The sequence below is a fragment of the Haemorhous mexicanus genome, chromosome 9 (genome assembly GCF_027477595.1).
Source record: "Haemorhous mexicanus isolate bHaeMex1 chromosome 9, bHaeMex1.pri, whole genome shotgun sequence".
Lineage (NCBI taxonomy): Eukaryota > Metazoa > Chordata > Aves > Passeriformes > Fringillidae > Haemorhous > Haemorhous mexicanus.
Window position 1 is genome coordinate 2,964,723 of NC_082349.1, and position 23,431 is coordinate 2,988,153.

Sequence of the window (23,431 nt, forward strand, 5' to 3'; positions counted from 1 at the left end):
AGAGCACATTTTTATTTTGTTGGGGTTTTTTTCCCCAACTACAGAGCAGCAAAAAATTTACACTCACTAGGTCTGGGCATACCTGTGAACTTAATCCTGAGTACAGAGTAATACATAAAACTGTTAAATATACACAATTAAAGTTTCCTAAGTTACTCTACAGCACTGCATTATTGCTTTTTCTATAATTTTTTTTGTTTAGTGGCCAAGCAATTTAAATGACACTTCCAGCATTCCATTAATCCCTTCCTTCAGGAATCAAGGTTTCCTCCATTAAGCAATAAGAAAATGTTTTAGGTCTCAGTGATATCAGTATGAATTTTTGATGTTAGGGGGTGAAGAAATAAAAGCAGAATAGCTGTACACCTAACCAATCAATCTTTCAGAAGGCCTAATTCTGTTTCCATTAAACCTTCTTTGCATCCACTAAAAAAAGGCTCCAATATTAAAATATTCCACAAGGAGTAAGCATGCAGTAAGAAATTAATGACTTTTCACTCGCAGGCTGAGATACCAATGGACACATGTACACACACACACACACAAATAGGAATTATTTTAATTTTATAAAACAATTATTTTTCTGAGAAAATAGGTCTGGTGTGACTGAGAACTCCAAAGCTGCCCCAATGCCTCCTTACACACATTTAAACAAACTGATGTATTTGCTTATACACACAAATATCTTTCAACACTCCACAAAAAAGTTTTATTGTGTAACTGAAACCACTGTTCCTAAGACTGCTGTGAATGTTTTAGGGGTGACAAATATTCAGAAAGATTATCCACCACAAAAGCTAAAGCCAAACTGTGCAAAAGACTGAGCCACAGCACTACAAATAATTCAACACAAGAATTATCTCTGCCCTTGTAACTCTTGATACTGAGGTTACAACATTTCAGAAAAAAATACCCATGAAGTCACTGAGAGGTCACAAGAATTTGACATTTTGTCCATAAATGTGGAAGGGAACAGTGAAGAAAATGAATGAATTCCAAAGCACAACTCTGCTTCCACAACTAATCTGGAATAATTCTATTGCACACACAGCAGCCAAGCTAGAACTGAATTTTAAGAAGGCCAAACAAACAGGAAATACATAATTTTAATTTTCTGTTTTATTTTTTTACCTCCAGAAGTTCATCCTCCAGCTGCAGAAGACCAAGTGCTGCAGCTGGGCCATCTGAAGCAATGGATGATATATAATGATGTCCATCAAAAGTGTCCAGCTCAACTCCTAATCTCAGAGTGTGGATGGGTAACAGCTGCCAGGAGATAAATATAAATATGTATTTAAGTCTAAATCTTTATCTACCAGGATAAAAACAGATTTAGGATTCAGTAACTCACCCAATGGAACCAAACCCACAGTAAGATGATTAAATGTTCACAGTGACCTCTCCTGTGTTATAGCACTACTGTCCATAACTTCTCTTTACAAACTGTTTGCACAAATAAAAACAACCAGTCTGTTCCTTGGGTGGAAAGGCAATTTGAACTGTATTCTCAAATAATTAAACTTCATGGGAAAAACACAGAGAGAAGTTCCACCCACAAGGTGAGCTGTCAACAAATCACAGAATGGTTTGGGTTGGGAGGGACCTTAAACATCATCCAGTTCCAAGCCCTCTTCCATGGGGTTGGAGAAAAACAAAAATAAAATAACTAGAAGTAAATAAAGAAATAAAATAAATTCCATAATTGGAAAATCTCATCACAATATCAGCTGTCTTATTCCTCTGGGAGCTACACTACTTTGAGGCAGAAAAAATATCTCTGAAGTGTCCTCTGTAAGTAGCTACTAAAACTGATATCCTTTTTTCTGCAAGGGGAAATCACTGATTTTCTGTCAGCCTTTTCCCACTGGGACTCCCTAATTTGGAATTTTTCCCTAGGGAAGCTCCAACCCTCAGTGCCTTAAGTCTGCCAGTATCAGGAAGAGTAGAATAAAAGTGATACACTATCCAGAAAAGGCAGAAGAAATCATGGAAACCTGGGGAGAAGAGAAGATCAGCAGGAGCTGCTCCTTCAGTTTGGACATTTTCTGGCATTTTCCAACTGGAGTTCAAACACTGACTGTCCTGTTTCCCAAATTATTCTGGACATTCAAATAAAAGGAGCAATCCACTGATCCACAGCATTCCTTCAGAGCCATGTCTGATCATGACTTTATGGCCCTTCCCCGCTGAGGTGTCCCCACAAATACATAAATGCATCACCTCTAAAAACCTCTCTTCCACAGTATTAACACAGGTATCTTGAAAATCTCTTGGAAGTGAAATTAATTTAAGATCTGACAATTTAAATGAATTACACATCCCTTTCCCTGAGCCAGGATCACTACAGCAAAATCCTCTGCGGGACAAAAAAGTTGTTCAGCAGACTTTCAACCCCTGCTCCATTCTGTGCAATTAAATACCCCAAAATTTAGGGTTTGAGGGTGTATTTTGTGGTTTGGGGGTTTGGTGATGAACTGTTAAAAGGTTCATTTGCCTGTGCTATGAAAAGGTATTGGATCAGTCCAGGAGATAAGCAGAATATTGGCAGCCTTTTTTTGGAAAATACAGAGCCACAAAACCACTGAATTCCTGAACCACATCTGGAATTGTGTCTTGCCCTCCCAGGATTACTGTGCCAACATACACCAGGAAAAAACCACCATGTGAGCCTTACCTTTGAGTACTTCTGGAGCTCTGAATCGTCTTTAAAGGGCATATCCACATTCACAACCTAAAAATTGGACATCAGAACATTTTTCAACAGCAGGACAATAAAGACTTTACCAGAAGGATGAAATTCTGGGAAAAAAACCCCCCAGCTCATGAGTAAAATAAACTGTACTTAAACAATGTCACATTGATGCAAAATAATTTTAAACAAATGTTAGAAAAATCTTTCAGGCACAGAACATTTCCAAGTAGGAATGTGGTGATTATGCACTATTAGCAGACTCCAATATTATCCTATTCCCGGAGCCCAAATGCCAATTTTAGTCAAGTTCAGTAATCCTGTGTAAGCACAAAATGCCATTATGTTTGACACAAATACCCACACGGCCTTGCCAGTCAGAATTTGAAAGTATGACATCTTAAGTTGTTACCTCAGGCTATAGTGCAGCCATCTCCCATCCAGACTAACCCACCAACTTCTGGCTTGAAATACATAACTTTAATTACCAAATGGGAATGGAAAGTGGGTTATTTAAACCAGGGACAGGAAATCCTTTCAGTGTCTTTTTTTAAAGATTAATAAAATGACTATGCTCACCACCAGTTTTCTTGTATTGTCCCTCCTTAACATAACAGATTTATTTGTAATATTAGAAGGTTATTTACTTCAATTTTAAATGTAATTAAGACAAAATCATACAATGGTTTGGGTTGGAAGAGACCTTACAGATCATTTAGTTCCAATCTATGGCCCAGGGCTGGAATCTGGGACACTGAAGTTGAATGTTTAAAGGAAAGCTACACTTGGTTGATCTGAAAAAAACAGGACTTTGCAAAAAAATCAGGTAACTTTTCTTTGAAAACTTCTAGTTTAATAAAGATTAGACTTTTCTTTTGGATTAATTTAAAACAGGGCTTCCAGCCCATGTTGTGTTGCAGCACTCAGGGTATTTTTCCTGACAGACAGAACCCATTTCATGTCCATGCATGAAACTAAATGGATTTATGACTGGCAGCTCCCCAGCCTGACTGACACCACACGGTTCCTGCTTGGGATCTCAGCTCCTTCCATTGCACCAAAAAGGACCAGCATCATAGAAGCCACCAGGGCCACCAACCCCTCTCTTCAAGCAGCTGTTTCCTCTCAAGATAAATACTCCTGAGAGAACCCTGTAGGCACCTTTGGGGTGAGTTCAGGGGGCTGAGCGAGGATGCTGTGACACAAGGACCGGGGGGTCACTCAAACTGGACATTGCTGCTCAACACAGGAGGGAGGCACAGGCAACCAGAACCAAAAAATGACTTTCTGAATGGGATGGCAGGAGAGCTCCCTCCTATCATCCAAGAGGCCCCATGGTTAACATTTCCACTGCTGACATTTCACCACCGGCGGCTGGAGGAGGATTTGGAATGGTTGGATTCACCAGCTAAGCAGGATTTCATCCTCTGTGGGAAGTGTGATAGAGCTCAGGGAGGTAATAGCAGCCCCTGGAAATGTAAGGGTGGGAATACCAAGCAACTGAAGTGGGCAGCCAAACAGATTTATTGCATCATGTGCATAATCTCACACGAGCTCCAGATCTTAAAGGAGCGCTAATGGAAGGAGGGGAAGCGAGTTTCTCAAGGCAATTCTTAAAGCTACTTTAAATCTCCCAGAGAGTGACTGCAACGATGGCTACTCCAAGTAGTAAAAAATAAGTGTCTCTAAATCAACTGGACAAGCATTGCAAAGACAAACAGGGCATTTTCTTGGTGGTGGTGAGAATTTTTCAAGGCTTGGGGAAGAACGCTGTCCCGAGTCTTTTATCTGTACTTGCTGGCTCGCCCAGCACTGAAAAGCCCAAGTGAATTACAATTTCCATCAACTCCTCGTGACAATTCATCAAAACAATCTTTTGCTAGGCAATTATTTAATATGAAGTGAAGAAATATCTACTAGACACTGACACCACAAAGTTACACTATGGAGAATTACTCTGTATTTTCCCAGCATGTTTGAAAATCATTCTTTCATTCTTCAGATAAAATGGTAGGATTCTTCTGAAAACGGAAGCTCTATTCCTGAGCCCTTTTATTATTCAGTGCCCAGTAAAACAAATAGATCATGAATGAAATAATAAAAATGCCATATTTTAAGTGGCTCCTGTGATGCAGATTTAACAGGACAGCTGATTTCCTTAAATCACTGTTCCTGTCTCGTATTTGTATAACAACAGTATCCATATAAACAGAATAAAATAAAAGGGCAACAAATCCCCCAACTCATTATAACATACATTTCAGCCCTGATGTTACAGGGAAGAAAATCTGATGTTACTGATCTGTTCCAAACCCTGAACTGTTCTATAAACAGCCTGTGATGCTAAGCTCACAGATCTGTAATTTAAAGAAATAACATTCATGAATGTAGTTTATTGAAATAAAACATACCATAACTTCGTATTCTGGTCCCAGCAGGTTTTCCCATTTGGATTTCAGCTCATGTGCTGGAGGGAGTGGGACTCTTCCTAAGTATGAAAGTGAATATTAAATTTACAAGCATATTGTACATTCAGAAGTACATTTACTTCTAAATACTCCAATAAAAATTCAGTGTAAATAAAAGATTAGAGGGAATAATCCCCAAAAGGGAAGCGCATTAAGCTGAGTCTATCAAACAGCGCAAATCAAAAATGTCTTTCTTAGGGAAACAATGCAAAATGTCAGCTCCTGTAAAAGTGTGATTTATTCAGCTGAGAGGCAGAAGAGGTGATGCTTGGTGATGAGATGTGAGTTCTGTACCATGCAGTACTGTAAATAAATCATTCTTTCAGGCTGCAAAACAAATTTCACACAACTTCATCGTTTGTTGCCGTAAAAACGCTTCCCACTCCAGGGAAACATCATCTCCCACCCAAATGAGCCCCCTTAAGAAGGAAAACACCTGACAAGATACTGCTGTTATCGAGGGGCTGTGTCAGCACAATGCAGGCACAGACTTTATTTATACATTTGGCAGGTATAAAGCCTTGTCTGCTTTAATTAGGCCAGTAAGTAACATGAGCTTTAATATAAGCTCCAGTTCTAAACCAGTCTTCCGTGGGAACTTGGCTATCTTGACATTTATATCTTTTCAGCTTTCTTACTTATGCAACCAAGGCAGTTGGTTACAGTCCTGTAAGACAATTTGACAGAGCTAGACAGCAGAAAATGACTGGCTGCCCTGTGTTTGACCTCAGCCAGAAGCTCAGCTCACATATAAAGTTCCAAGCTGGAGCAATGTGTAACTGGGAAGAATCAAGCTCTACAGCAAATTCCATCCAGCAGCGACAGCAGCAGCATCTGGGGGCTGAATTACCAAAAACGAGGGGTTTTTTTTCCCCCCTGAATGACTTCAGTAGTTTGTCAGATGTCTAGACAAGGCACAGACCACTCAGTGCTGCTGCTGCGTCGCCCTGAAATTCGGAATGTAAAGCACAAGCTCTGGTTCTGCACACAACCAGCGAGTAAAATACCTGGAGGGGGGGAATTGTGAGGACACCACCAGGAGCTCAGAGCCCACCAAGAGCAAAGCCCTGCACAAATGGCATTGTCAGGCGGCCTCTGCTTTCAGCACCTTCGCAGACTGCAAAGCTGGAGCTCTGCAATACAATCCTCATTACACACTTCTGTAACTTTCAAGTTTTCCACTCAATAAAAACAAAGATTGGAGTTTACTTCTACAACAGCACAGCCCACCCCTGTTCTCTCCAGCTCACTTTCAGCCATGCCAGACAGGCAAATTCTGTCTGATCTGCACTGAGAAACCACACTGCTCAGAGCCCAACAACTGAGGTGTCACTTGGAAATATCCAGAGGATTTTCAACCTACAGGCTCAAGCAGACACAGATAACTGAGAATTCCAGCAGTCCTGATAGCTATTTTCTGCTATCAAAATGACACCCCACCAAGATGAAAAACTTGGGTTTATTACACAGCCCACAGTTGTCTCTGAAATAAATTATCTCCTTAAAAAATAATGGGAAGACCATTTGTCCTAAAATTCTCAACTGCCAGTTAAGGTTTTTTAACTTCACTGGAAATTACAGTTTCTAATGTGTGACTTATGATCAAGCACAGGCTGATCACTGTCTTTACTTCTGATCTGTATCAAAACCAGAACACCAGTGCATTCTTCTGCTCCTTCCATCTGCAGAAAAACAGAGGGACAGAAATTCCTGAGTCTCTTTTTCTGCTCTTGCAGAGTTACAACAGTGTGAACACACAGCACCTAAGCACCTGAAACCCACTCTGCAGCCAAATATAGATTCCAGGGTTTACCAGGAGTAATGAATCTCAGGGTCAAGCTCAAAGTTCAGTTCAGCAAATGTAAGCTGTGTTCAGCTGGCTGAATACAGATTTTTCTGTCACTTCCAAAACACATTACCAAAATCTACAAGTTGTTCAGAGCAGGTGTTGATGCACGTCTCCATTTGAAGTTTTCCCCCTTCCTTCTTTCAAATACACTTTGAAGTCTCTGCTTGTGACTTCCCCAGAACTGTGGAAATGTGGGCTGAAGGGATTTGGATTGAATATATTCAATTCCAGTGGCATCACTCAATTCACTTACAATGTTCCTTTTTCCCCCAACAGCTTTTTCCACATGGCAGCTAATAGGAAATTTCTTTCTAGTCTCTCATCCAGCTGAATTCCTCATGACCTAACATATGTACCATGTCTTCTATAATGTGCAAGGCCTCAGAAATGAAAACACTTCCAGGGACAGCTTTCATTAGCAACAACTTCTCAGCATATTTAGCCTGTCCTTCTGCCTGCGCTTCCAGGCAGTTTTTCATTTCTAATTAGCAAGCATAAAGCAGAAACCACTAACCTATTGTAAAAATCATCATTTCTGGTCAAAATTGTCAGCTTCATCAAAACTGGGGTCTTTTTTTCTCGCAGCTTCCTCCTGTTCTCACAAAGTTACTACACAAGGGTGCTCTTCATTAAAGTCCTACCTTTACCTGCCCTGTTGCTGGGGCTTTTTCCCCAGGCACCTCTTAAGCTCCTGACTGCCAACATTGTCCCTCTGGGTTCTGAGGACTCCTACAAGGCAGGATGGAGCAGTTCTGCCCAGCCTGCAGGCTTGCAGAGGCTGCAGCTGTTAAATTCATTGCCTGCACTCTGCTAGCACGGAGTTTCAGGCCTTGTGCACGTTGCACTGCCCAAACCCTGTTGCCTTTCAAAGTACCAGAACTGCTAAAGCATGGCTTTGCCTGGCCAGAATCACCATTTAATACCTCCCCAGGAAACACAATTTAATAAGAATTTCACACAACTGGGCTTAAAGGGAAGTAATACGTGCTTTATAAAACATACCTTTTACATTAAACTTCTAAAAGCATTTCCAGAGTTTAGTCAGAGCCTTAAATTAGCAGTATTTACTTTAGCACCATTATAATGAAGTGCCCATCACCACATCCAAAATAAGCACATATCTTTGGAATTTTAACTTGGCCATTAAATTCTGTTCCAAGGTGAAATCTCATACATTGTATTTCTGCAGGAGTAAAATATGCATAGAAGTCCCAGAGTAAAAAAAAAAAAAGGGTAAGTGACACAGGACAGACAAAGTGCTGCTCTTTTCCAGCCTCTGTCATAGCAAAACAATGCTTTGAGAACCTCAACTCTCAGCTACTCAACCACCTCTGTTCTGGCTTCCTATTTCTGGGAACATGCAAAAGTCACAACAAAGGATGTCTGGTTACAAGGCTTGGACAGAAAAGTAAAACAGAATGGAATATAGGAACTGCTACATTTCTCTCGTTTCCAGGTTGTCTTTAATACTGACAGATCTTCAACAATCACAGCAAAATTGCTATTCATTGACAGCCGTAATTTAGAATCCTCTATTACATCTACATGTCTCAGAAACTACAAGGCATAAGGATAATTTATGCTGACTTTAACACAAGCTGTATAAATTCACCCAGAATTCCTGTAGAGGAGCCCAGAAATCTGTGGGGGAATTGAAGGTTCTGGAAAGACCTCCAGCCCTGGTTCCAAAGTCAGCTAAACCCAGAGCAGCCCATGCCTTTGTGACCTGCCCCTGTGCCTGAATGCCATTTGTTCAAAAAATGCCTGTTCTGAACTCCTGCTATTTGGTCTTTACACCCAAGAACATGAGTTCTGATCAAACTACTGCAGTGCCAAGAGAGGAAACTGCAGCATGTTCAGAGATGATGGAAACCAGGAGAATATTATGAAAATATTCTGCAGGAACTTTAAGATGTGTTAGGGCAAGAAGATCACAGAATGATTAAGGCAGGAAAAGATCTCTAAGATTATTGAGTCCAGCCATGAAGATGGGTGTGACTGAGGTAACACTGATCAGGAAATAAATATGAATTCCCTGCAGGTCCATCTCCTGGTGCTGCTCACCCAAGGCTGGTGCAGGGCCCTGGCAGCAGAGGAGGATGATAAATAAAGTCTGTGCTGGGAGAAAACTGCACACCTCAGGTCATCAGTGCAGGAGCAGGACCACAAAGAGGGATCACTGAGCTGGAGGCTTTCAGCTCTCCAGAGCTAATGAGAGTCATTCCTGAGTACCAAAAGAGCTGCACCTCCACTCACTGGTGGAAAAATCCCTCCCTAAACAAAGGGGACCACTGCTGCCTGGAAAAGGGCAAATTTTATGCAAGGAAGAAAATCCAAAGAATCACAAATCCTGAGATATCTCAGAACCCACTCTCAGCAGACCTGTGGACTGTGGGAAGAGCTGGTTAGATCCAAGAGGTAGATCTTTAGCTTTTGCCCTGCAATGCTTCCTGAAGTAAAGATGTTTTAAGCCAACCCATCAGTGCTGAAAATGGATTAAATATGGTAGCCTTTAACCAGAACCCAGAAGAGGCACTGCCAGGTACCCTATCTACCTGCTTGATGCAGGCTCTGCTCCTTTTCATTGTGAAGATTATCCTTCTGTTCTGGTTTTCCCTCATTCCTGGGGGCCACACTAAGAATTTCAGGCCCTACAGCTTCAGGGGACACAAAGATTGGAACAGTTGGCTGCACTGTAAAAACAGATGAAAAATCCCCAAATCATATGCTGCAAAATAAAGGAAATAGTAACAGCACCTCACTAATTCCTTCCTTCTGTTTGATGGGGTGGCTACACAGAAGTTTTGCACTGAATTTTCCTGAATCTCTAATTTTAGTTTCTTTCCATTCCTCCTTTAAGCATCTTCATTTTCTACAGTGCACCATTAAAGAAACTGAGGATCATGTGGTATCCAGTCCTGAACTGTCAAATGAGGCAACTGTAAATTGAGTGAAAAATAAAACCAGTTGCTAGAAAAACAGAATTACCTCTCCCTGAAGGTGTTTCTGAGGAAATAGCAAAGGAAGGTCTCCTTCTAAGCAAGGTGAGACGAACAGTCTGCCCCGTGTTTCGCAGTACCTCCACCACTTCTTGGTTGGTAAAACCCTGTATGTTGACTCCATCAACCTAAAACAATAAAATTGTACCAAATAACAGTAATTGTGCTGCATTCTCAGGCTGTGCTGTGGAGTTTCACAGGCTGTAAGCAACGGCCACGTTATTCAGTGCAGGAATTACAGGGTTACTCTCCCAAGACAGCAATATTTGCAAAACAATCTCATTAAATCTGTTACATTTCACTGATGAGAATTTATTTCCAAAATGCATTCTAAGAGGAAACACAATAGTAATTTCTTCTTTCTGTTTTCGTGGGGACAACCACAAAACAGAATTTACTAATCTGATACAAGTATGCACAGATTTTTCCTTAAATTTTTTTTGCTTACCAAAACCAGCTTGACAAGGACTGTGGATGAAGGTTCCAAGCAGAGTATCCAACCTGGAACTCTGTTCAGTTCATTATCACTGCTGGTTTTCTCATGGATTTCTAACATGCCCCACACAAGCCTCTACAAACAACTGTTTGTATAATCCCCCCTAAACAGCCCAATTCTTACATTATCAGATATTTTAATTTACACCCAAAGTGCTCTGTTCACCTCACTGTCAGATCATGCACCAGTAGGGCCTTTCCTGCAGATAAAAGGTTATATTAATTTTTGCTCTCACAGAGGAGAAGCTGACTTTGGAAGGTCTGGCATGGCACACATTTTAAAAGTAATTTAAAATCATATCTCTATAAATATTATCTCTTAAAACAAAAAGACTGTGGAATTCATTCCTGCTTGTGCTGTGAATGCAAAATTGGCTATTATTCAATTCACTGTTACTCAATGGTTTTTCCATTTTTCTACACATAAAGCTTGGGCTTTTAAACCTAAATTGTGACCATTAACATTTTGATTGTATCCACACTCCAGAGCCATTAAGGAACACAAACAATGTGCCACATCTTGCAGAATCTTAACAATCCTCGAGTCCCATTCAATTGAAGTAGAAGTTAATGCTGCTCATCTTTACTGCAGGCCAAAAGCCAAGATTCTCCACTCTGAAACACTTTAATCCAAATGCTTGCCTCTTTCACAGTTAACTACTATTTACTATTTCTTTGAATATAAAATAATACTTTAACCACAGCAAGCCAAAGCTCATTTCTGTCACAAGTCTACCTAAACAAACATGAACCTCCAAATTATTTCTTCTGCAAAGCAGAGGAGGTTTAATTAATTTTAGAAAGTCTTTACTATGTTGTTCTTTTAAGAGAGATGTGAAATGTATTAGCTCTACAGCAATATATAAGCACAGTATTCTACTTACAGCAACAATTTTGTCATGAACATGAATTTGGCCATTGTGGTCAGCAGCACTCCCAGGAATTATACTTTTCACAAAAATCCCTGAAGGTTCTGCTGGGGGAAGGGGAAGAGAAATAAGTCACTGCATTAACCTAATTTGCTTCTTTTCTTATTAAGATTTTTAATTCCAGTCTTTTTCACACACTTCCTTCTGCCCATAAAGTGAGGATTGTGTAAACCACCACCATCTGCACGTTACCACTCCCACAGCCTGACACAAAACTGAGGCTCTCTGGTGGAAAAAAACCCAGCACTGACACAACCACCTGTACACTGACCTCAAATATTTCCCTTAAAATGGCTCACAAAAGGCCACCTCCTCCATGGATTCATCCTTGTGCTTACCCAGGCTTTAAACCACAATCACTTAAATCCATGCTGCGTTTGATTTCAATAGGACTAACTAAGCTAAAAGTAAAGTATGTGCTTAAGGACTTTGATCAGGACTTCAATCATCTTACAGCTAAAGAATTTAGTACTTTAAATCTTAATGAAAAAGGATTTTTCCTTAAAAAAAAGAGAAGAGAAAAGTGGAAATCAGAAAAGCTGTCCTTTGTCATGTTTGCAGTTTGATTATTAATTCTAACTCCCAATGAGAAAAAGGAAATAAAAACAAAGAAAAAACAAAATTGGAAACCTCTGAAACACTAACACTTCCCTTTCACAAACTCCCACTAAATAGGAGATGCTGATCTGTGATTCCAGTGAATTTCATGTCTCCATACCCTAGCACAGGCAGGAGCCATTCATTTTCCCCATGGTCAATAAAGGGTATTTGAGAAGCCCCTGACCAATATATTCCTAAATCCTGAACAACTCACCTATATCACATGCGCCAGCATATCCAACAATTGTTATTCCCAGGCTTTGCCCATTCTTTTTTATAAGTTCAACGTCATAGGTATCAAAAAAGTTGTCATTATCCTATAAATAAAGCACAAGTTAGTAAAAAATTCTGATAATTTCCCAGTGCCATTACAATATTGCGGGTTAATTAAGACCTTCAGAAGTGAGAAGTGATTTTCCTTTTATTTAAATGCAATGTAAATTCATTTGTAAAGTCCCTACAAAGCTGGCCCTGGGATGTCTGTGCAACTCTCCTCTGAGCAGTAAAAATCAGAACTGCAAGGCAAGAGTTCAAACAGGGAACAGTAAAGACACTGGTGAGACCAAAAGAGAAAAACAATCAAGCACATAAATCTGGGATTGCAAGGGATAAATTGCAATACATGGAGTTGTTTTCTTTCTGTAATCAGATACAGAGCAGTGAGATCAAAAAGAAGATGATGAGAGTAAGGTCTGTTAAAGTGATGAAATCAAGAGGGATCCTGTCACTGCCAACAGCAAAAAAGGGACTGGGAAAATGGAAAACATTTCATAAGGGAGTGAAAAAAGAGAAGTTCAATCAAATGCTTGCCAAGCATCAGCTGAGGAAGGACCAATATGAAAAGCAGCCATTCCTATTTCCCTTCTCAATGGAAGGGAAATCAATGGGCACTATCTCCTGATCACACACACCTCCCTCCACCAGCAGAGTCATTAAGCTCATTAAATGCCTTCCAGCTCCCTGGCTCCATAAGAGGCTGATGGAGATGAAGATAAGTTTGGATGCTGTCACTTATCTACAGTAAACAAGCCCAGAGCAGCACCTGGAATGGAGCTGTGGCCTTGAGAGCCTGGCTGTTTTCATCTTCAAAAAGCTCCTCAGAGTCAGTGCTCTGGCTACAGACATTTCTCTCCAAGTGACACTCCTGCTGGGATGCAAAATAATTGAAATGAAGTCCAGAAAAATCAAAGTGCAAGGTCCTAAATACAGTCAGCACAAGCTGGCTGCACTCTGCTGTCACTATTTTGGGCAGTACAGATAATAAGATTGTTTTCTTGTGCTCACACACAGAAGTAGTTTCAGTTATTCTCTACCACAGAGGATTCAAAGAAAATTAAATATGAATATAAAACTGAAAATAACTAACCACCTATTAAAAATGCCTTTCTGCTGGTTTGCAAAAAAGAGAAAAGGAAAATATTTTCCACTCCAAAGCTCACAGCTAGTGAAAGTGCTCATAAACCAGAGAAAAACGCGATTTTAGGGATAAGTTCCATTATAAATCTGACACAAACTGAGTGGTAGATCATTGAAATCATCATTAAATTAATAAATACATTCAGATTAACAACTAATCCTGTCTTTGCAAATTTCTCCTGGCACCGGGAAGAGGAGTTTCTTTAGATCTACACATGAAGGCACTATTTAGTTCAGAAAATGATTTTTTCCCCCTCTAAATTGCGTAGCAGGAGAACAGAGGACACTGAAAAGACACCAAGAAGGAATCACATTTTAAAAAGGCTGCAGCATTTACAGTGCTCAGGGCTGATCAGTGACAACAGGAAGAGAGAAAATCAGTATTTTGTGGAGGAAACAAAACTACGACCACTACAAAAAATAGAAATTTATTTATTTTGCCCCTAATATGGGCCCTGGAAAATATGAACCAGTCAGGAAAGAATATGATCCAGTCAGGGCCTCATAACAATGCTGATTCCCTTGGAGAGCCTCTTGTCAAATACTGGACAAGCCCCGTGCTCAGACTCCAGCCTTAGGGATGCAGATCACCCCTCCCATCTCCTGGACACTGCATTTCCTGCTGCTCTGATCCCTCCTGGGGAACCCTGGGGAGAAAAGGAGCTTGAGAAGGACCCCAAATCCTTGACTGACACAGCCACAGCATTTTCCCAGGGGTGTAAAACACAAATCTGCCTTTGCAGTGACTGTGCCCAGTGAGCAAAGGGGCGAGTTTGGAGCAAAGTGACTTCTACTCTGACCTTTAAAAACAGTGCTTCCAAAAAAAACAAATCAAAAAAACCAACCCAGCTCTCTCCACTCATATTCAAGAAACTAAACAAGAAAGAAAAGGCTACTCAGATTCTACACCTAAATCTAAGCAGCACAGTAGCAGCAGATGGTACACAAGCACAGCTTTGTTTATGTTTCGAGACCTACTGTACACTTAGTGTAGCATTTGTTGATTTTAATTACTCAAAACTGAAAAGAATGACTTCAAAAACAAGAGACTTTGATATGACCATGATAAGATTTGCTAAAACAAGTTTCAAAATTTTTAGATATATTTCCTATCACAGGCAGTAGCGTAGACTATGAAAACATTACACTTATGTTTCATAAAAAGATGATTGTGCTGAATAATTCTGGTGTGGCCGTGGCTCTCTGGATTTCAGACTTAGGGAAATTCAGAGTCCAGTTTTAAATCCACTTACAAATGATTGATTAGAAAAAATGTAACGAGCTAAGAAGAAGAAGAACTAAAAGTACCACTTATCGATAATGTTTATGGTCTTGGTAATTAAATCAGCCACTCTGAAATAAATTCTGTAAAGCTGGCCATTCCAACCCCAAGATTATAGGTATTAATAAGATAGAGGAAAAAGGGGAAAATTATAGAAGGCAGGGCTGTAATAATGACCACTTAAACACAAGCATATATCTGGAAACTCAAGAGAGGAGAAGCACTTTAGGGCCCAAGAACCCTCTGATCTCTCCTTCCTTTCTGATCACAAGCCACAAACACACTTAAAAATGCCCCAAGGAAGCAGCAGATACTCACATTTCCATTTGGAAGGGAAGGCAATGTGCTGACTGGCCAGCTCAGGGGAGCTGGTGGAGCCTCCATGAATTCACACTTGGGGTCTCTTGCCACGATCATCCTGACAGAATTCCCACAGTTCCTGAGCACTTGGGCAACCTGCTCACTGCTCATCCCCTGCACGTTGGTCCCTCCAATCTGCAAGATGTGGTCTCCTGTCTGCAGCCTCCCGTCCTTCGAAGGCAAATCAAATGACAAAAAGTGTTTCCAGTCCATCCACAAAGTATCTGTTCCATCACAAAACTGAAACTGTGTAGGGGCATCTTCATGGCCATGAGAACCAATGTGAGAAAATGCCAGGAAAAATGACCACCATGGCAACATTTTAAATAACCCAAGGACTCGTTTGCACAGTTATGTGCTGTTTTTCCCACTGTTTTGCTCATTTAGGAGAAAACAGGCAGCAACAATGTTTTATAATCTCCCAGATTGTTGTGCAGTCTGTTTCATAGAATATTCCTCATCAGGTAGGAGTTGGAATATGAGCACAGCATTTTGATTTAGGAGTTTTTTACAGAGTTCTTCCCTCATACTTCTATATTAGCTTGGCAATTTTTTTCTCATGTGACCAGCTCCAACTTCAGTGAGTAAATCCACTAAAGGTAACAAGACTCCACACAATCTATTTTTTACTTGATAATTAGGATTCATGACATACATCATCATTCCCATCACAAGCAAGATTTTCTATCACCAAATTCTCAGCTGGTATTGATCAGTACAGCTCCACACCACCTTTGGTGCACTGATTTATCCAGCAATCAGAGCTACTCCCAGAACCAACTCAAACTCATTTACAAACTCATCCAATTTTAACATGTACATGCCTCATTATTTCACATGTTCTTAATGATGCCTCATTCAGCTGAGAATGATGTGGTGAGTTCTTAGCTTATATGCTTCATTGGTAGCCAAAACACTTTATTCCTTACAGCAAAACAGGTGCTAGACAAAAATTAAAATATACTCATTTATACACGGAAGGTTCAGAGGGAGACAGCTGAGAAAAAGCCAACATTTTCCAATAAAGCTCTCCAAACTCCCAGCTTTTATTCCATCCTGTACTAGAGGAAGTACTTTTGCCTCTCTCTTTTGTCTGCAGGGGTTCTGGTCCTCACATATTTTAACTTATCAGGACCAAATTTGCTTGAAAAATCTGAATCTGTTTTGCTACTGCAAGCATTCCAGTCCTGAAACGCAGCAACACTCAGCACTGAGTCTCTAAAGACAAACAACCAGAGGTGCAAACTGTGCCTGTGCAACTTCAAAAGGCTTTGCACAAACCTAAGTGTCTCCTTGAACTGGTCAGGCTGCAAGGCAGGGATCAAAACACGGAAACCCACTGAAAATAGGACATTTTCAATCTCTAAACTGAATCTTGCATTGCAGTGACTTTGGGAGGGCAGATTTTCTTGCCTGAGAATTCACTTGGAGAGTTTGTCCCCACGGGTGTTGCAAAATGTGACAAATTCTACAGAGTATTTGTCCTGCCCCAGACTGACCAAGGGCTGAAAATACCAAGTATCAGGCAACTTTTCATAATTTCTGCATGTTCAACAATGTTACAAAAGCCAAATCTTGTCCGAGGAACAACTTAATTTATATCAGCTGCTGACTTTTCCCTCAATCATACCTTCAACCTTTATGTGTTTATGAACCACGTGCTGGCATTCAGACTTTGATGCTACCAGCTTCCTTTTGTTTAAGTATATTAGTTTATTTTAAGACTGTCAAAAGCGGTTAATTATACTTTGCAATCAAACAAGAAGTGACATAATATAACAAATTACCCGATCTGCTAATCCCCCAGGAACAATTGTTCTTACAACTACTCCACTCGACTTTCCTCCTACAATTCCAAAGCCTAATCCTGAGCCATCGTTAATCAGCTCAACGTCTTCAACGTGGCCCCAGTGAATCTGCAATTAATAAAATAAAAACAGGAGATTTTAATTTCGGACCGTCGTTAACGTTTCTCACTTTCGCGTGCAGCGGGAAGGAGGAGAATTAATCAGAGCAGTTTTCTGTCTCCACCCCACATGCTGGAGGATCTGTGGGATTCTGTTCACTCAGCTCCATTTCCTCATGAACACGCAGTGGGATTTCTCATCTGTTTTTAAACACACATTTCTGTCCTCCACTCTCGGGGTAACAGGATACCAGGAAAAAGCTTGACTAAGAAAAAGCAATTTTAAGGTTTTCCTGCCAAAATGAAAAGCATCCTTTTAGTTTTTCATAAATCCAGAGTACTGCAAACAAGAGGGAAAAACAGAGGCAAGGAGCTTGCACTGGCCCAGTTTTCACTTAGCCTTGCCCAAATTCCCATTTCTGTTATTTCACTTACACACTCTGAACACCCCCATTCAGCACTGAATTAATAGCACAGCACAATATTCTGCCATACTGGATTGGAAGCAAATTTCTAAGCTCCGCTCCACCATGACCTTATGTTCTACAAGACAATCTGAAAATAACAAAGCTGTTAAGCAACCAAAACCCAGCCAATGTTTCTGTCAGATTAATATCTCATACAGGCCCAAATGGAGCAAAGTAGGCAGATTTAAGTCTTCTGCGAATAAAGGATTTATTAGCATACTGAAAATCTTTGCCAAAGCCAGTTAAATATCATAAAAGAAGTTTAAAGACCCCCTGCAGAGATATATATTTGTATTTTATTTTGTTAGTCTGTTCAGTGCAGATCTTTCAATGAAAAAGCAGTTAAAATTTAATTCTTTAAAATTTTCAGGGCAATAAACAATATTGATTATCCACTCAAACCTTCAGATTTCACTACCTCTGTAATAATCATGAGGGAAATAATTGCTAAGAATAAAGAAAAACACTGCTTTTACCCAGCTTTTCATCAGAATCTGCTAGCATAATAAATACAGATTCCAATATTGCAATCCCTGGATTTAGGTGTGCAGTTTGTCCGAATTCAGGGAAGCCACCTGGACCATATGGGTGGAACACAGATGGAAGTTCAGCCCTGGTTTATCACATGTCCCAGTGACAAGCTCTCCTTTGTCACAAAAACAAAAGGCTTCCCAATCACTGAAATTTGCAGATGGAAAAAAAAAAAAAAACAAAAAAACCCCAAGCTGATAAATAAACAGGGATTGAGAGGTTCTTTAACAGATAAATTGTGTTTGTTTTTTAAAACAAAGACAAGGCTTTTTGGTGTGAGCAGTGCCAGTTTAAATTGGATGGGCTGTTCCAAGCAGTGCTCATGGCAGGTTATGTTTACTCTCTTTTAAGAGGTAATCAGAGCATCTTTAATTGCTGAGCACAAGTAGGTTTCAGCTGGGTACTCTCACAAAATGCTTCATCCAGCCTGTGCTGAACAGACCCTGCTGATAAGAATATGGTGATCTACTAAAGCTTCTGCTATCCCATAAAAACGCAGGATCTGTTTTATAACAACTCCACCAGGCAGCTTTGCAATGGAAGCTCTGTGCTTACAGCACGGTGAGTCTAAATGAAATGTCATCCCACATAAAATCTGATTAAAGGAAAAAATCCCTCCATGTAAAACTTGCTAACACAAACACTTCACAGCCACGGGGGGAAAAAAAAAATAAAATATCCAGCCCAGCTCGAAATCTGATTTGGACAGTATTACAAGGACTCACAGTCTCAGGTGGATTTACATCACTGAACAAGGCAGTTCTGCTGTTCCCTTGAAGTGGCTCCCGAGCCACCACCAGATGCAGGGATCCTGTGGATTGCTGGAGGAGGGCAATGGCGTGCTGATGGGAAATGTTCTGATCCAATGGCGTGCAATTAATGGCCAGTATGTGGTCATTTTCCCTCAGTCTTTGATCCCTTAACAAAACATTGAAAGCAATTTTTTAATGCAGCACAGTGACTTCATGTCAGGCTCCTGTAACTGAAATGTGAGCAGGCAAAACACGCAGTTGTGCAAGGTTAAATGTTTATGTGCTTTAAAAATCTGCTTATCAGGGTGCCTTCACCAGCTTACACACTCCATTCCACCCACACTGTTCCAAACTGCCCAGCCACACTTTGCTTTGTCATGGTACAGAAATTTGCACACTTCTTTACTTTGCTTCTGTGCAAAATTTAATTGCAATTCCCTTATACTTTCTCGATGATATTGAACTACAAAGCAGAAAAAAGTATTTTTGTAGTTACACAATGAACTAGGAACTATTCTTCATTATGTTTAGCACTACATGATGCCACCTCTAAGAACCCACAACTCAGGCTTTGATGCTGTCTTTTATCACTAGTTATTCTAAAGATTGATGTGCTGCATATTTATATTTTACTTAAAATTTACAGTATTAAGATTCAGACGTGAAACTTTCTTGGAGCAACACGCAGTTCAGTTGCTACCTTGAGATAATATAAATTTCACAGTTAATTCACCCCAGTGATGAATTTAGATTTGTGACAAGAGAGAAACCATCACTCATCTCCTTTGTTAAATATTCATTCTGAGCACGAGACCAAACTGTTACATAGACAGACACTGCCTTCAAAGCTCTGTAGGAATCCAAAAAAGTCTCCAGGAGATCTTGTCTCAGAAGCAAAATGGGAAGCATGCTGGGGAAATTTATAAACTCCCAAACAATATAGCTGCACATCTTAACTAAGGCATTTGAAACTTCCTTTTTGTCGTGCCACGTTTAAGATGTTTCCCAGAAATCACTTTCTTCGAGCACTAACCATATTTCAGATTCTCTCATCAAAGAAAGTGAGCAGCAGGTCATCAAATCCTAAAGTGAGATATTCACCCTCCTTTGACATCCGGATCAGTCCATCTGTCTCCACTTTGAAAGAGCCTTAATATGCTTTTCTTTAAGTGTTCTCTGGTGTGTTCTCTGCGGGCCCATCGCCATTATCATTCCAACCTCTCCCCACTCTTTTTGTCATCCTGTGTTGGCACTTCCTGACATGTGTTATTTAAAAAGTGACACCAATGACTTGAAATCTAGACACATTTTTCTTGAGACATAATTCCAAGCACTGCGTTTGTCTCATGCCAACTCTTGTGGTTTTACAATTGCATTTTATTTTTAAAGGATTGCTCTGTCTTTTGTTGTTGGGTGAAAACCCACAGACAATACAGGAAGAAACTGCCTGAAGCCTCGATTCTATGATGACATCTGTGCAGGGATCTGTTGGGAGGAGTGGATCTAAATTTACACAGGAAACAAACAGTAAAACCAGCTATAAATAGGGCATTGTCAGAGGCACATAAATAAAGGAAAAAAATCTTTCAGGGACACAAAGCATAAAAATTAAAAGAGAATCTAATTTTTATTTTCTTTGTATTCTTTTCTGAGTTTTCTTTTGGTTTTTTAATCAGGACTCAAGATTGTCAAAAGTGAGTCATGATTTCTGGAAATTCCATTTATGAATGGCTCGGAAATTTAAAACTCATCTGAAAACCTGATCCTCAAAGCATGAGTCCCTTTCAGCTGAAAAGCCAGAATTCAAGATACCACCACCAAAATATCCCACCAGATAACCCAGACAAACATGTTATTCTGATTGAGTTTTCAACGTGAAGGTCATGACTTTTCCCTCCATGGAAAATACAATTTCCCAACACAATTATGAAGATCTCACCTGTCAGCTATGCTTCCTGGCTGGACTTCCTTGACAAAGATACCAACTTCTCCCAGGCTGGGATTTTTAAGGGCAACCACACTAAATCCCAGACCTCCAACAGAAGGTTTATCAATCGTTATTGATTCTATTTGTCTTCCCTAATAAAACAGAAGATAAAATGATTTACTAATTTTCAATGCAACAGAATGAGCTAGTTGGAAATTTATGAACACTGGGAGAATTATTCTCCTCCTAAGACTAAACAAAGGCAAAATACTGAATATGTTATTTCTATAAAAGCTCCTCCATTTATTATTTTTAATATGGCAACGTATTGGATATGCAAGCACTCTGAGGTTCTGAAACCTCAGGGAATTTAAGAGCTGCTTTCACACTTCATTCACATTATGAGATGAATTCCAAACTGGATGAAAACTATGAACGAAGTGCTGTCTAGAGCAATATATTTGGGATTTCTGGAAATGCTGTATAGCTAAACTAAACTACTTGTCTTTTGGCTCCCCTTGCTTTTAATGCTGATTTTTAGGTGTGCATTCAAAAGGCTGCAGCTTTTAAATAAAGAAATTAATTTCCTCCCCCTTCCTGAAGCTTCACACTTAATGCTAAAATAAGTTTGCTTTTGCAACTGCCTGTTTTTCAGTTCTAATCCAAAATTGTTGGGGTTGTTTACTGGGAAATATTACTGGGAGAACGCACTGTTATCACAGCTCTTTTATTCCAAATAACGTGCAGCCTCTACTGCTAAATCTTATCTCTGATGAGTTAATGACACACTAATGAGAAGAGTAATGCTCAAAATATTACAGCTACATTAAGGTAGTCAATTAGCAACAGTTACTTAATATAGAAAGGCGTGACTAAGCAATTAAATTAAGGGTTCAAAATAACACAGAACAATACATTTGTAGTATAAATGCCAATCCCACATGGGTGGATGTCTGCACCTGTACAAATTCTTAGGGAATTTGGTGCATCTGCATCTGCCTGGCAAAGTTAAGACGTACTAAATAAAGAGTTAAATAAAATATTACGTGCTAGTTTTTTTAATCCTTTGCACTGTTTATCAAGTTGGTACGTTTCCAATTTAAAATGTACTTGATAAACAAGTGCCTCCATCAAAACAACTTTCTGCTGAAAATGTCCGTTTTAAATTAAGTGTCATCAAATACCAAAAATGTTTTCTGGCAGCTGAAATTTCCTTACTACGTTGGTGTGTTTGGTAGAAAGTAAAACAGAAAATTGGCAATGGAAGTTAAAAAAACAAAACAAGCCACCAAGCCACTTCCTATTGCTGACATTATCTTCCAGAGGGAAAAGTTCTCAACACTTCTACTCTCTCCTGGTTAGGAGGCACCACGCTTCAGACACACAACAAAAAAAGTAGCCTGAAATGCTCCAAAATGAAAAAAAACTTTTGGTTCACTAAACCTTAGAGCCTTACCTTTGCCATTTGCTGAATGATCATGTTAAATTCATTAACTGCCAGGTTTGGAGTGAAGGCTGATGCTCTGGGTCCAGGTGAAGAGCAAGGAGTCCCAGCAGTGACTGATTTGTCAGCAAACACCAACAGCCCCCTCTTGGTAAAATCAAAATCCACCGAGCGGTCAGGAGGCATGTAATTGAGCTGTTGAAAATGAGCAGAGGTGTGGAAAAGCTACTGAAAACAAAAGAAGGGCTTTCCACAAATACCATTTTATGTGCAGGCTGCCCAAGGAGCAAAAAACCCTGTGTTCACATATGCCCATTCACACAAATATGCTCACCTGTATAAATCAGGCAGTGGTAATATATAATCTATAACCAAGCTACCACATCAAATTTAAACTGTTTTTCAGGAGTTCCCTGTGTTTCAGGAGTTTCAGCTGTGTTTCTACTCCACTCATTTTTCTCTGTTTCTTTCATGCTTCTCCCCTGCCCGTGCCCCTTACCCTCTTTTCACCCTGCTATTCCAGAAACAACACATGCAAAAGCACCAAACACTAAAGAGGCTCTCAAGCACTGCTGCAACTGTTAGGGAAACCTATATAAAAATCTGGCACAAAAATTCAAGTATTTTGAGTCATTCAGGAGCCTGAGGCCTTTTTTGTATTATCCCCTCCCCAAGGAGAGCCCAGGGTATAAACTACCACAGAACATGTTATCTCTGCTGGAACTTGCACTTCTAGTCCTCACTGATAATGAAGAAATGAAAAATATTTCCAGTGTGACAAAATAAACTGGAAAAATCCCATCCTGAATGAAGCTGCCCAGGCTTAAATAGAATTTCAAGAAAACCCAAATTTTCTAGATATGAGAATTCTGAACATTCTAAATACAAACCCCACTATGCCACTTCTTAGATACATTTGCATTTTCATACATTTGTTTAACAGCCTGCAGACGTGCATCCAAGCCTTGGAAGGAAGGGATGGGAACTTGGGTGGGAGGGATAAGCCACCACCAGGCCAGCCAGGCAGGAACACCTGCAATACACCGGGCAAGGGACAGCCTTGTCCCCCTGACACCCACCCTGCTGGTCACTCCCTTGTTTTCAGTTTGCTGATGATTTTAACTTAGCTGCAGGGTGAGACCTGTCCATGCCCATGTGCACAAAATCAAGTGTCACTTGGCTTTACAAACCAAACCACAGAAGTTCCAACCTCTGCTGAAGTCAAGTCATTTTAAAACTCGCTTGGGTACAGCTGCATCAGAGCTTGGCAAATCTTCAGGCTGGGTTTTCTACACTTTACTTGCCAAAGCAGGTTAA

The 23,431-nt window shown here is 40.1% G+C and overlaps 1 protein-coding gene across 10 annotated transcripts in view; it reads right to left on the reverse strand.

Annotated features, from left to right (window-relative positions):
* PATJ (PATJ crumbs cell polarity complex component) overlaps positions 1-23,431 on the reverse strand; it is a 141,039-nt gene that overhangs the window by 111,013 nt on the left and 6,595 nt on the right. For 5 of the 10 annotated variants that reach the window (XM_059853655.1, XM_059853658.1, XM_059853650.1 and 2 more), the window contains exons 4-15: positions 22,127-22,309; positions 20,683-20,822; positions 18,717-18,909; positions 16,875-17,003; positions 15,046-15,258; positions 13,072-13,176; positions 12,244-12,346; positions 11,385-11,476; positions 9,995-10,133; positions 5,101-5,177; positions 2,675-2,731; positions 1,132-1,266 (exon numbers count right to left, since the gene is read on the reverse strand). In XM_059853655.1, coding sequence (XP_059709638.1) covers positions 1,132-1,266; positions 2,675-2,731; positions 5,101-5,177; positions 9,995-10,133; positions 11,385-11,476; positions 12,244-12,346; positions 13,072-13,176; positions 15,046-15,258; positions 16,875-17,003; positions 18,717-18,909; positions 20,683-20,822; positions 22,127-22,309 — 1,566 coding nt within the window. The remainder of the gene's footprint in view (positions 1-1,131; positions 1,267-2,674; positions 2,732-5,100; positions 5,178-9,994; positions 10,134-11,384; positions 11,477-12,243; positions 12,347-13,071; positions 13,177-15,045; positions 15,259-16,874; positions 17,004-18,716; positions 18,910-20,682; positions 20,823-22,126; positions 22,310-23,431) is intronic. The other 5 variants (XM_059853659.1, XM_059853656.1, XM_059853654.1 and 2 more) reach the window with 4 other exon arrangements.